The sequence below is a fragment of the Portunus trituberculatus genome, chromosome 39 (genome assembly GCF_017591435.1).
Source record: "Portunus trituberculatus isolate SZX2019 chromosome 39, ASM1759143v1, whole genome shotgun sequence".
NCBI classification, from domain to species: Eukaryota; Metazoa; Arthropoda; class Malacostraca; order Decapoda; family Portunidae; genus Portunus; species Portunus trituberculatus.
Window position 1 is genome coordinate 12,241,458 of NC_059293.1, and position 13,466 is coordinate 12,254,923.

Consider the following 13,466-nt stretch of genomic DNA (forward strand, 5'->3'; position numbering starts at 1 on the left):
TGCAATGTCTAGAATTAGCTTCACTAAGGAAAAATAATGTTTCACGGTGATATGATATTAAAGAAACTGTCACAAATAGCACAACAGTGAAAAGATTAGGTTCCGTAAGTCATCACAAACAGACTGACATTTAGCAAAAAGATAACCTTAATCTTAAACATCCATGTCCCCTAGTCTAGTCTTGGATATAATAATCGGGGACAGTGCCATAAACGGTCATCTAGCAACAGCGTGCACACACTCAGCGATGACTTTTAAGGCGATTGTACTTCGCTACTCGACCTTCGCTTCTCCCATCAGCTGACAGTGGTTCTACTTCCTCTGTCATTATCTTCACCGGTTCATATACAAGGTTAGAACGCTTGATTTACCGATGCAACGAGTAAATCAGGAAAATGTGTATACAAGGAAGGCCTGTGTATGGCTAAAAGCATTTTTGATGTGTAATCGTGTGGGAATTAAAAGGGTGTAAACTCGTGACTGATGTTTGTTCGCACGCTCTCAGGGAAGCTTAGGATAGAGACGAGTGGTGTGGTAATGCACTTCATGATTTATCTTAGGTTGTGCGGTGTTGACTGCACTGTGTGTGTGTGTGTGTGTGTGTGTGTGTGTGTGTAAAAGTACAGAATAGGACCTCCTCCTTTTACTCCATTCCCCCCCCCACTTGCCCCAGCAAGCTTGGGGGACTGGGGAATCGGGGGTTTTAGAGGGAGAGCCAAAAGAGACGAGATATGATCCCCAAAACTTAAGGAGAAAAACTGCCGTTTTTAAGTAAAAATTTGGAAAATGTAAAAATTCATGGATATTTTCCGCTGAAATTATCCTAACCTAACATGATAACATGCTAGCCGCCCCCCAGATCCCCCTAAACTATCCTAACCTTACCTAACCTAACCTAACCTTACCCCAAAAAATTGTAAATGTAAAAATTCATGGATAATTTTTGCTGAAATTATCCTAACCTAACATAACCCCCATTAAACTATCCTAACCTAACCTAACCATCCACCTAACCTAATCTAACCTAACCTTACCATGAACACTAACCCAGCCTAACCAAAATGCAAACACTAACCTGCAGAATCTAAGTCCACAATGATTTGGTTTTTGGTATTTTTGGTTAGTGTTTGCATTTTGGTTAGGCTGGGTTAGTGTTCGTGGTAAGGTTAGGTGGACGGTTAGGGTAAGTTAGGATTGTTTAGTGGGGGTTAGGTTTAGGGGGGTCTGTGGGGGGCAGTTCCCCACTAGCATGTTATCATGTTAGGTTAGAATAATTTCAGCGAAAGTTATCTATGAATTCTTACATTTTCCAAAATTTTACTTAAAAATTGGCTGTTTTTGTCCCTAGATTTTCCCCCCTGATTATCATATTTCACCTCTTTTGGCTCCCCCCCATAAAACCCCTGATTCCCCAGTCCCCTAAGCTTGCTGGGGCAGGTGGTGGGGGGATGGGATGGAGGAAAAGGGGAGATCCTATTTTGTACTTTTACCGAACATTTCTCTGCAAAATTCTCAGGTAACAAATTTCATAATGTATAAGGTAAAATGAGAGAGAAATGAGAGAGAGAGAGAGAGAGAGAGAGAGAGAGAGAGAGAGAGAGAGAGAGAGAGAGAGAGAGAGAGAGAGAGAGAGATCCTGCAAATGCCATTATTATCATGACATCCTGTTTCCTTATCTAAATGTTAAGAATTTTTGGAGACAAAATAGTGTTGATGCCTTCATAGTACTGTATCTACAATATCCATCCACAAATTAGGTGCTTTGGCTAATTCAAGATTTGTTGATCCAAGACATGAAACAACTGGTCAGTTAAGAATGACTATCTGAAGGATGTAACTTGCCAAACTACAGAAAGTGATACATTTTTTCCTACTTACAGAGGCAGCAGCCATGGGAGAGAAGAGAGAGGTGCCAAAGCCCCTGAAGAAGCTACTGAACTGGGATGCTGTCATGACAGAGAAATTTGTCAAATATGTTGACATGAAATATGGGCCATTAAGTAAACACAAGACAACACTTAAGGGGCTGGAGGTATGTATTTACCTAGTTGTATCTTGTTGTATTATAGCAAGGCTCATAGTGTCCTGTCTCCATATCTCCATTTATCTAATTTTTCTTTAAGGCTATGCACATTATGTGCTCCCAAGTGTGTTGTATGTCTTGATATATATATATATATATATATATATATATATATATATATATATATATATATATATATATATATATATTATATAATTGTGTAGCTTCACTCATCTTTAAACACAGGTTAGGTTATACAAGCTTGCTTTGTTTCACAGCAAATTATTATTTGATAACTTGCATCTTTTAATGACAGTCACTTCCAAGTCATGAAGAAAAAAGATAACTGAAATGAAAGAAATTAGATTAATAAATTAACAAATATATGAATATAGATGAATAAATAAAAAGCCAGCATAAATAAGTGAGACATCATTGAAATCATAGAAATTGAAGATAGCAGATGTAAAATAGAAAATTATTACAGTTTTAATTTATCTTGTCTCTTGCAGTACTCTTGTCATGGAATACCATGGTTGATTGGAACAACTACTTTCATCTTTCTCCTTCAGGATGCATCTATTCGACAGTTACTTGTCAATCTATTTATTGGTAGGTGTATGACATTAATTACTGTAACCATTTTAGATGCCAGCAGCAATACTGATGGTATGGCAAGCACTATTTTTTTTTTTTTTTTTATTATTTGTGTATTATCCAAACATCTGAAGATCTACTTATAGTCAGTATGCAATAGAGCACAGGGTTTTAGTTGTTAGTTTTGATATTGCTGGCTAGCCTTTCTGAAGGGGAAACTTTTTAGGCGGAGATAGAGAGTACCAATCTAGTTCCAAAGCAAATATTGATGATATCTTATATACTAATGGCCCTTCATGAATTAGCTCTTCTACAATTGTACTCACCCAACAAACACTCCAGAGTCTAGGATTAACAGATACACATCCTTCCTTTCCCTGACAGCATTGATCATGGACATTGTGGTGGTGGCAGTGGTGAAGGCAATTGCACGAAGGAGGCGGCCAGTTGCCAACAAGGACAATGAAATGTTTATCACAGTGTCAATAGACAAGTTCTCCTTTCCATCGGGGCACTGTACTCGGGCTGTCATGCTCAGCATTCTCTTCCCTCTGCAGGTTAGTCAGTGTGCTGTGAGTATGTGGTGGGGCTCCACTCACAAAACTACAATACAGTAAATCAAGATTTTCATTATTAGTTGAATGTTTATATACATATGTAAAATAGATCAAGATTTTTTCGTTATTAATAGAATGTTGGTATGCTCATATTGTATTAGATCATAATGTATGAAGCCAAATCTTAGTGTTACATTGCTCCCCTGTGTTCTACATAAAACTAATCCTAACACGACAAAAAAGGCCAAGGAACAGAGAAATTCTTCAATGTTTACTAAGTCATATAGGAAACCAAATATGACTAGTTCAGTACATCTGTTAAATTATTTAATGATCTCTGACTAGGTTATACAGTCAATAATATTTTTTCCTTTTCTCTTCTTATTTTAGGCAATTTTTTTTTCTTTTCTTCCAAAGTAGACTTCAAAAGACTTTTCTATTGTGCTGCAACATACTACAGACTTCTCAAAGGCAAATATCATATGAATAACATAAGCCTTATTTTCATGATATTCAGCAGTAATTCTTTTCCTACATCAGTTGAAGTTGTATCAGGCTTTTGTTTTCCTCTAAGGCAGACATCACATTAACCTCTTTCTTATCATTTGTTGCTGTACCATAATCTTTCTTCACCATTTGAAGTTTTTTTATTACATCTGTCTCTTGTCCTCCAAACCAAACCACATAGTGTCTTGCTTCCAATACACAAGAATAAGAATTTTATTCCTTCAATGCACAAGAGTAATTGACTTCCTTTTATGTTACAACTTACATCTATCTCGTGTCCTCCAAACCAGATCACAGTTTTTTGCTTCCATTGTACAAGAGTAATAATTTTCTACCGTCATTACACAAGAGTAATTGATTTCCTCTTCCAATACAAAGCTGTAGCTCCTTTTTTTCTCCCAATACAGTAGACAGTGATAATTATCTTTTTCAATTAATACACTGTAGTAATTCCTTTTTCTTTATCACACCAGTATGACCTCTTCTTCCCGCTGACGGTGGCGTTGATAGCGTGGGGCAGTGCAGTGTGTGTGTCTCGTGTCCTGCTCCACCGCCACCACATCCTTGATGTTATTGGGGGAATAGGTATTGGCTTTGTCCAGGCCATTCTAATCTCCTGCATGTGGCTCTCACAGGAGTCTGCTGCTACTGTGGTTAATTTCTTCCTTGATGAGACTCAGGTCGGTGCCAGCTATGATGTGTGAAGGAAAGAGAAAGATAGGGAGGAGAGTGGATGTGAGAGTTAAGTGTTCCTATATTCAGGGTTGTTTTGTGTGTGTGTGTGTGTGTGTGTGTGTGTGTGTATGTGTATGTATATTTCATTAATATTACAGTGTGATTGTACATTTTTGCATATTTAACAATCTTTCAAAACCTTGCTTCACACAACACACATACACACATACACACACACACACACACACACACACACACACACACACACATACACGGTAGCTCAGTGGTTAGAGCGCTGGCTTCACAAGCCAGAGGACCAGGGTTCGATTCACCGGCCGGGTGAAGATATTTGGGTGTGTCTCCTTTCACGTGTAGCCCCTGTTCACCTAGCAGTGAGTAGGTACGGGATGTAAATCGAGGAGTTGTGACCTTGTTGTCCCAGTGTGTGGTGTGTGCCTGGTCTCAGGCCTATCTGAAGATCGGAAATAATGAGCTCTGAGCTCGTTCCGTAGGGTAACGTCTGGCTGTCTCGTCAGAGACTGCAGCAGATCAAACAGTGAAACACACACACACTCAGTACGGTACTTGTTATAGCTTATACAAGGGTAAATCATGCTGCCTTGTCACATCGGTTGTTTCCAGATTATATAAGTTGATCTATAAATGACAAAAGAATCTTCCAGGTGCCCATAAAGGCAAATGTGTAGAATGGGGAGTTTTCAGAAATAATCTACCAGATTTCACTGCTGCTACATGTCCTTTGCTGACATGAGCTAAATTATTGTTGTATTAAATTCCGGGGTCATACAGATGCATAGGACATTGATTACTATGATACTGTGGACATTCTGTATCTACTTTTAAATACTATCCTGTTTGGATAATTTTGGAAGAAGTTAGTCAAATCAATTTTTTTGTTTTTTATTCTCTTGTAATACTGCTATCAGTATCTTAAATATGGCATAAAACAAGTTTAAAATCTATTGATTTAGACAATAAAAAAGTTAAAATCTTTGACTGTAGTATATAGTATGACCCAGCTTACTCAGTAACGTCATGATATACGGGTATAGTTATTTTCGTGGGGATTTTAGCATCATTTTCATCAAGATCAAGAAGCGGCAAAACAATCAAGCAAAGAATAAGCATATTACTGGACAGTTGTAGAAAAAGGGGAGAGAGATATGTGAAGATTTCCTCCTCCTCATGGCGTAGTGATGTGGATATTACAGCAGGAATTAACTATTTGTCTCACAATGTGTTTGTTAAACAGGTGGCCAGCCCAGGTTGGGTTAATTAGCAACAATCTCGCCATGATACTCAAGTTGCCTATTCTTAATTAGAATTAGTAAGTTGATCTGTGTGGTTTGGACTTTTAAGTGACACAGATGTGTTGTTTTCATGTTTACTGTTGACTAGATTAGTACATTTCTGATCAAGGATGTACATACTCTTCTGGAAATGTGGAGATGACCAAACAAGCCTCAATGCCAATTCATGAGAAAATAACTCATATACATTTGTTCATGAATAGGGTTTGATTTTTGCCTGTGTTATTACTTAGAAGGAATTATATAGAAAAATATATTATAACGACTTATTGCATCTTTGTGTTTATAAAAGGACACTGCAGGTATATTCTATATTACCCCTGTGAGAGCAAATGGGACACATACTGTGCTGCCACATGAAGACAACCACTTGTTCTGAAAACTCCCCATTGCTGCATCACCAAAATGCTTGATTATAGTATGTCTTAATGCCCATGAATATGTGAACAGATGTCAACTGTTGCTTTAGCTTTAATCATTGAATGATTCTATTTTCCAGTATGTGATACCTAAATAAACATCTTTAATCAACTTCTATAAATGAAAAATAACAATGGTTGTGAGAAATTAATTGGTAAGATCAATTTGCAGAACACTGCTGAAAGTTGCACTAAATCTCACTTTCACATAAATGACAATGTCTCTTGAATATTAAAAAGATTTTCTAAACTACAAAAGAAAATGACTGAAGGATGTTGATGAATGGCTGAGTGTATTTACTATCATGTTGTGTGATAACTGAAAAAAGCTCTGCTAATGCTTGCTGGCTTTGTTATAATTTCCATATTGCAATAAAGTAACAGAAACTAGTAAACTGAAAATGCAGAAAGGAAACATGTTAACACCAGCTCAAAATGATGCTATAAATTTCAGAACAATTTGTCTGGTAGGAAGTAAAATAGTTGAGTGTACTGAACCAAAGGGAAAAGAGGAAATATCGTAAGTATCCAGTTAATTAAAATAAAGCTGGGATATAATTTCTGGCTAGGGAACATCATAGTGTCTGGTGAATGAAATCTGTGATATTATATTTGCCTGGAACTGTACATCATTATGAATCAGTAAGCAAGCTCTCTCTCTCTCTCTCTCTCTCTCTCTCTCTTCTCTCTCTCTCTCTCTCTCTCTCTCTCTCTCTCTCTCTCTCTCTCTCTCTCTCTCTCTCTCTCTCTCTCTCTCTCTCTCTCTCTCTCTCTCTCTCTCTCTCTCTCTCTCTCTCTCTCTCTCTCCAAACACACCTGAAAATACTGGGACCAAAAGCAATAAGAACTTTTGTATTCATAATAAACTCTCTTATGTGGCCTTAGACAATTGGACATTAAGTTGTGATCTTCTGAGTGGACTTTAGAAATTTTTTAAAGATACTCTTAAATGAAAGGCTCATGCATTTTGATGGATATGAACTATGAATTTTGATGTGTCTACCTATGATTACCAGTTGTTTCTTTCCAATATTTTTTTTATTCTTTTCATAATTATTACTGTATTTATATGCCAGATATGGAAATTGTTTTGTACTGGAAAAATGTAAGTCTAATGGTTGAGTAGTTCAGGCCAACTGATATCCAATTGGGGGTGTTGTGTTTTTCTTATTGTGATGAGTAATGTATCAGAATGTGGTGCCATGAGTGACCTATCAAGAGGTTTGTTTCCCTGCTATTCTCTTTCATAGCCAACATTTAAACTGATATCTGAGTGTTTCCATGATCTTCTTAGAGAAACATTAAGAAACTTCATACAGTTCACTTAGTTTTAATCTGCAGAAATGGAATTTATAGCATTTCATTGTAGTCCTATTTCAGTTTTACATTCAACCAGACCAACTCTGAAACTTGATGGTATGGATACTTGTTACACATTAGAGTATTATTTATTTTCTTCATATACTATTCTATTTACTTTAGTCAGTGGAAGAACAGTTAGTTAATATTGTTAGATAGTGGAAAGCATACTGTAGTTTCTCTCTGTGACACCACCTAGTTATATACATGATTGATGTTTGGTACTTAAGCTACCTCCACTTGTACACATTTTTTTTCTTTTACTAGTCTCTCTAATTTAAATTATTTAATAAGCAAGACTGGAGTGTGAAGATTTTTGCTAACTTTATCTCCATGGATTTGTAAGGACAATAAACGTGGGGTTTGCTATACTGTTTCTTATTTTAACATTTGTATTAATAGGGAGTCATGAGGGATCAGTATACAAATTTCAAGGTGGAATTGAAAAAACAAATTACCAGGAGAGAGAGAGGAATACACAGGATCTACCTTTATATATCATTTTATAAGAGAGAGAGAGAGAGAAACAATATATATCATTTTATACCCATGACATCGCTCTCCTCAAGCTCAAGAGCAGGACAAGGAGTGTGTATGTAAACAAAGGAGGATCGGCTGCTTGGAGGCGTCGGTCATCCACTGCCAGTTTGCTTATACCTGAGTCTTGGTGGCGTTTGACGTGCCTGGTTCCTTGGGCACTGTACCTGGTGCATTAAGGTAACAGCTGCACTGCTAATCGTGTGAAGTACATAAGACAGGCACACGAGTTGACTATACCAGCCGGTCACTGTCGGTATCACTGAAGGCTTGTAGTATGTGGATTGTTACTTTAATTGTAGTTAATTCAGACTTTACTAACCGCTGTATCATTTTTGGATCAAGAATCTTAACTCTACATGACCTTAATCCTTTTCCATTTCTTGTTTGCCCCTGTTGTCCTTAAATTCTTCCATTATGTTGCGCTTCTCCTCGGCAATAGGCCAATTTGGTTGTCATGTTTTACCTTTTTCACCATACGGGACTATCGTTAAGGCCTCTGAATCCCTAATGATATGCGGAGCAAGCCCTGTCTAAGGGTTCCTTCATTAAAATCATTTTAGTGTGTAATGATTGCAAATTTGTAAGGGTCAATCCTTAGGAAGAATAAAAACGTCTTATCCCAAAAATACTACAGTATTACAAGACAAGGAAAGATTTTACTAATTAAAAAAAAGTGCTTCCCTTATCACTTGGCTGGCCATCATGAAAACTATTAGAATTTTAACAACTTCTAAGGTCCAAACGTCTTCCTATTATGACTTAGCTCATTAGAGAAAGAATAATTTGTTGATTTTCTGTTGAAATAATATGCCACTAACAATGAAACTTTATAACTGTAGATGTCGTCTGGTGGAGCAATGAGCCAGAAGGAGTACCTGAAGAAGTACCTGAGTGGCAGTGATGCAGACAAAAAGAAAAAAAAGAAAAAGAAGAAGGAAAAAGTCTCTTCACACAACAAAGGGTCTGTATCAATAATTGCTATAATCATTATTACTGTTATTGTTCTTACAATGTATATTGAACGTAAAAATTTTCAGAGGTGAAAGAATCCGAAGTTACTGACAATATATATCAAAGCCACCTGTGCAATAAATAGCAGACTCAATATTATATTGGATTGATATGTTAGCTTGATATGCCTTAACCTCATTGGAATTTTCAGGATGCGCATCATTGAGGATTCAGTGGACTTCAAGACTGTCCCGTATGGCTACAAGCAGGAAGATGACAATCCAACCATTGCTGAGGTGACATATGAAGATGAGAAGCTCAAGATAATGGAGGAATTTGACTCTAACAAGAAGTGGAAGAAGATGGTGGACAAGTCAGGGGAAGGTTCTTGGCCACAAAGCAATCAGGAGGGAAAGGACTCGCCTAGGAGAGTGGGCCTCGACTCTCCCTCACCCCCAAGACGAGGGAAGAATGACTTGGTGCCTCAGAGAAGAGTGAGACACGATTCTGACTCCACACCACCAAGAAGAGCAAAGAATGACTCCTCACCACCAAGGAGAACTAGACATGACTCAAGTGACACAGATGAATCACCACCAAGGAGGTCCAGATACTCAGCCACTCCTCCCCATAAGACCAGACATGACTCTGACTCATCTCCAGGCAGAAGGCATGATTCTGAGTCACCTCCAAAGAAGCCTGACTCTAGTCCACCAAGGAGAACGCGCCACGACTCTCAGTCACCACCACGGAGGACAAGGCATGACTCTGGCACCCCGCCCTGGAAGATGCACCAGGGGTCCACCACACCACCACTGGATAAGAAAACAGACATTCTGAAAAAGGCACACATCAGAAACCCATCTCCTCCTCCTGCTAGAGTGAGGAAAGACTCTGATTCATCACTCTCAGATGATGGAAAGAAAAATGTAGGTCAGCCTTCAGACTTACCACAGAGACAAAGGCGACATGACTCCAGCAGCACCTCACCACCACCACGAAGGAAGAGACATGACTCAGACAACTCTCTGCCAAGGAGACATGATGCATCCAGATCAAGTTCAAACATGTCATCCAAGAAAAATAAGCAAAACTCAAACTCCCGTGAGCAAGATTATTCAGATGCATCAAATTCGGACTCCTCAGACTCTTCGCCTGGTAAACGCAACTCGGCGTACTCACCACCACCAAGGAAGAGTGGCAAGGATGGAAAGCTTGCGCCACCCAAGAGGAAACCACAAGAAATGAAGGCATCTGGTGTATCTGGCCAGCACACTTCACCTAGAAGGAAGCCGTATGATGCTGATCTTTCACCCCCAAGGAGGAAAAGGCATGATTCTGATTCATCACCTCCAAGGAAGAAGAAACTTGGATCCAGTTCATCCCCACCAAAGAAGTACGACTCTGATGTATCACCACCACGCCAGAAGAGACGGGACTCTGACTTGTCACCCCAGAGGAAGAGACATGATTCTGACTCATCTCCCCCAAGGAAGAAGAGACTTGCCTCAGACTCATCTCCTCCCAGGCAGAAGAGGTATGATTCAGATGTTTCACCACCTCGCCAGAAAAGGCACGACTCTGACTCCTCACCAGTAAGAAAGAAGAGACACAGTGACTCAGATTCATCGCCTCCCAGAATGAGAAAAGGAAAACCAGGTCTTGCATCCCCGCCCCGGAGGAAGGGAGGGGACAGCCAGCCTGATGGTGGACAGATGCGACCAGAACGCAAGATGACCACCCAGGAGTTTTTGTCAGCAAGGAAACATGGCCGGCTAAAGAAAGATACCCCTGAGGACTTAGCCAGGAAGGAGAGAGAGGCTGTACTGCAGCAACAGGCAGAGGAGAAGCACCAGCAGTGGAAGCATGGAGTGAAGCAGGTGCAGGATTATAAAAAGAAAGTAGCCAGCGACTTGCATGAGATGGGCAAGGCCTTCACTAGGACAGCAGATGATGCTGACATGAATGCACATCTCAAGTCAATAGCTCGTAAGGAGGACCCCATGCTGGAGTACATGATGAAGAAGGAAACAAAGGTCAATAATAAGGTTTCTGTTAAGCCAGTCTTCAAGGGCTCCTTTCCCCCGAACAGACTGGACATAAGGCCTGGCTGCCGCTGGGATGGGGTGGATCGCTCCAGTGGTTTTGAGAAGCGTTGGTTTGAGCATCAGAACAATAAGAGAGCTCACAATGAAGATGCATACAAATGGAGCGTTTCTGATATGTAGTCTTTCCAAAATTCCCTCATTTCTTTTCTTGTTTCCTCTTCAGCTTATTGTACATGTTGATTAGGTTATCGGATAGTTTTCTAATATGTATTGCTTATTCTTATCTCTCTGAAATGATATACAATATTTGCCAGCAGATAAAAAAAAATGCATAGAAGTGTTCTTCCCTTAGAAAATATGACTGCAACTTGTCTGCCAGCAAATAAGGATATACTGCTCTTCATGGTTACTTTGTTGAGGATTTTTCATCAGGACGTTTAAGGTGTGTGTGTGTGTGTGTGTGTGTGTGTGTGTGTGTGTGTGTGTGTGTGTGTGTGTGTGTGTGTGTGTGTGCGTGCACGTGCACGTGCACTCAGACATCACCAAGTCAGTTTGCTTGATGTATGTGCTGTTTGTTTCATATTTATTGTTAATTATGATGCATTACTAGTGATAATTTACTGTAAGCACTTCTATTATTTAATTTTTTTAAACACATTGGTCACTGGTCTTTGAAATATCTTACAGGCTTCTCATTTCAACCAGTTAATTTCTGCTAACATGTTTGATACATTAATTCATGAGAAGGCTGTAGAGTATTTTTGATGTGAAATGGGGAGCAGAGAACCAATACATAATCTAACATACAATATTAATGACTATTTGTGTAAATACTCATTAGTGCAAAGAACAAGCCGTCAATATATATGTGTGCACGAAAGTGGCTGCAAGGATTCTCTGTCATTCCCACTGTGTTAGGCTAGAAAAACTAAGTAAAAATATTGAATTAAAATAAATTAATCAGACTTTTGTAAATTCATGTCTAAATATGTGAATTATAATATGATGGAAGATAGGTTAATTTTTTTCCCCTTCCATGGGTTTAACATGAGTCTTAGGATAACCAGACCCTTTATCACACACACACACACACACACGCACACATCTTCTTGGTTGATAAAAACATATTCTACATCAATATTATCATTTCAATGATTTAGCATTCACTACTTTAATTTTTCTTTTCTTTTCTATCAGGTCATACAGTAGGAATGTCTATCTGTGTCACTGAATTTAGTAAACAAAGTAATTTCAGTAATAAAGTTAAGAACTCATTCATACAACGTGTATCTTTGAATTGGTGAATTCAAATGATAATGGTAACCGATTTATTTATTTATTTTAGTTATTTATTAATCATTTTTTTGAGGCTGCTTATAATGTGATCCAGATTCTTTTACTTAATTGATGTACCGTCTATTTTTCTCTATTTGGCACAAATATTTCCACTTTCTCCCTAGTGAAAAAAAAAAAAAAAAAAACGCATTATCTTGACTATAATACATTTTGCGTGGGACAGATGCAGGTTCATCGAAATGGTGGTGGAGGGTAGTAACAGTGGCTCTATACTAGACACTAAACACGTGACCCACCCATGAGAGTGAGGTGGGACAGGTGAACAATGCGGCGTATCTATTACCTTCACAAAAATTAGTGACTAACAAAAGGGTAAGTGTGTGAGGCGCAAACACAAGTAATCAATAGACGCAAGTGTGTAGAGGAAGTTCCTTGCACTGAAATTAATAAACAAACAACTGGAAGTAGTAAAGGACTGCAGAAATCATTCTGTTCTCTTGCTATCTTATACCGCTAATTTCATGCCAACTGCTCGATCTTGCTAACTACAGCCTCTCCTCGCTGCCTAGCTGCACAAGACTTTCATCTTCCTCTCACCTCTATTCTGTCCAACTATTTAATGTAAGAGTTAACCAGTATTTTAAAACATTCATACCTTTATCTGGTAAACTCTGGAACTTCCTACCTGCTTCTGTATTCCCATATTCCTATGACTTGAACTCATTTAAAAGAGACGTTTCAAGACATTTTTCCTTTTTTTTTTTTTTTTTTTTCCGGAGCTTCATTCCGTTTCCATAGCGTGTGTGAGTCACGGGTGTTTCATTGTGAGGAAGGATTATGTGAAAAGTGTGACCAAGACGAAAAGTTATGAAAAAAGAAGAGAAAACCTTTGCTCCTTTGAGTGTGTAGTACCGATATTCAAACACAAATTGTATGCATTGTTATTAATAACAAAAATAGAATAAACTTGACTTCCATGTCGCAGCAAATAAAACGCAACCTCCATGTTGTAAGAATCAAAACTTAGGTGTTCTTTGGGTCCTCTTAGGACTTATGCGATTCGTAACTCATTCATTCCTTAGCTTCATTCTTCTTTTAGGTTTATTTTCCTGTGCACCATGTTTCGGTGATGTCCTGACGCTGTGGCTGCGTTTTGATAAACG

At 38.6% G+C, this 13,466-nt stretch overlaps 2 protein-coding genes and 1 long non-coding RNA gene across 4 annotated transcripts; all 3 read left to right on the top strand.

Moving 5' to 3' along the window:
- Positions 1 to 64: 64 nt before the first annotated feature.
- On the top strand, positions 65 to 4,622 carry LOC123515532 (phospholipid phosphatase 6-like). Of its 2 annotated transcripts, none has more exons than XM_045274241.1 (5): positions 65 to 352; positions 1,881 to 2,032; positions 2,536 to 2,635; positions 3,005 to 3,177; positions 4,158 to 4,622. In XM_045274241.1, exons 2-5 carry the CDS (start codon positions 1,892 to 1,894, stop codon positions 4,386 to 4,388), a joined length of 645 nt encoding a protein of 214 aa, XP_045130176.1. In that variant the 5' UTR covers positions 65 to 352; positions 1,881 to 1,891; the 3' UTR covers positions 4,389 to 4,622. The 2 variants fall into 2 exon arrangements, with proteins under 2 accessions (XP_045130176.1, XP_045130178.1); XM_045274243.1 differs by lacking the exon at positions 65 to 352 and adding an exon at positions 1,695 to 1,757.
- On the top strand, positions 582 to 12,020 carry LOC123515534. The gene is made up of 2 exons (XR_006677895.1): positions 582 to 614; positions 11,450 to 12,020. It is a non-coding gene; the product is annotated as an uncharacterized LOC123515534 (long non-coding RNA).
- On the top strand, positions 8,029 to 12,020 carry LOC123515528 (BUD13 homolog). Its single transcript, XM_045274234.1, has 3 exons — positions 8,029 to 8,185; positions 8,848 to 8,969; positions 9,171 to 12,020. Exons 2-3 carry the CDS (start codon positions 8,848 to 8,850, stop codon positions 11,185 to 11,187), a joined length of 2,139 nt encoding a protein of 712 aa, XP_045130169.1. The 5' UTR covers positions 8,029 to 8,185; the 3' UTR covers positions 11,188 to 12,020.
- Positions 12,021 to 13,466: the final 1,446 nt, after the last annotated feature.

Coding starts and splice junctions, on each gene's coding strand:
- LOC123515528 (XM_045274234.1), top strand. CDS start 8,848: ATGTCGTCTGGTGGAGCAATGAGCCAGAAGGAGTACCTGAAGAAGTAC. Junction 8,970..9,170: donor GTCTCTTCACACAACAAAGG/GTCTGTATCAAT, acceptor TGGAATTTTCAG/GATGCGCATCATTGAGGATT.
- LOC123515532 (XM_045274241.1), top strand. CDS start 1,892: ATGGGAGAGAAGAGAGAGGTGCCAAAGCCCCTGAAGAAGCTACTGAAC. Junction 2,636..3,004: donor ACTTGTCAATCTATTTATTG/GTAGGTGTATGA, acceptor TTTCCCTGACAG/CATTGATCATGGACATTGTG. Junction 3,178..4,157: donor GCATTCTCTTCCCTCTGCAG/GTTAGTCAGTGT, acceptor TTATCACACCAG/TATGACCTCTTCTTCCCGCT.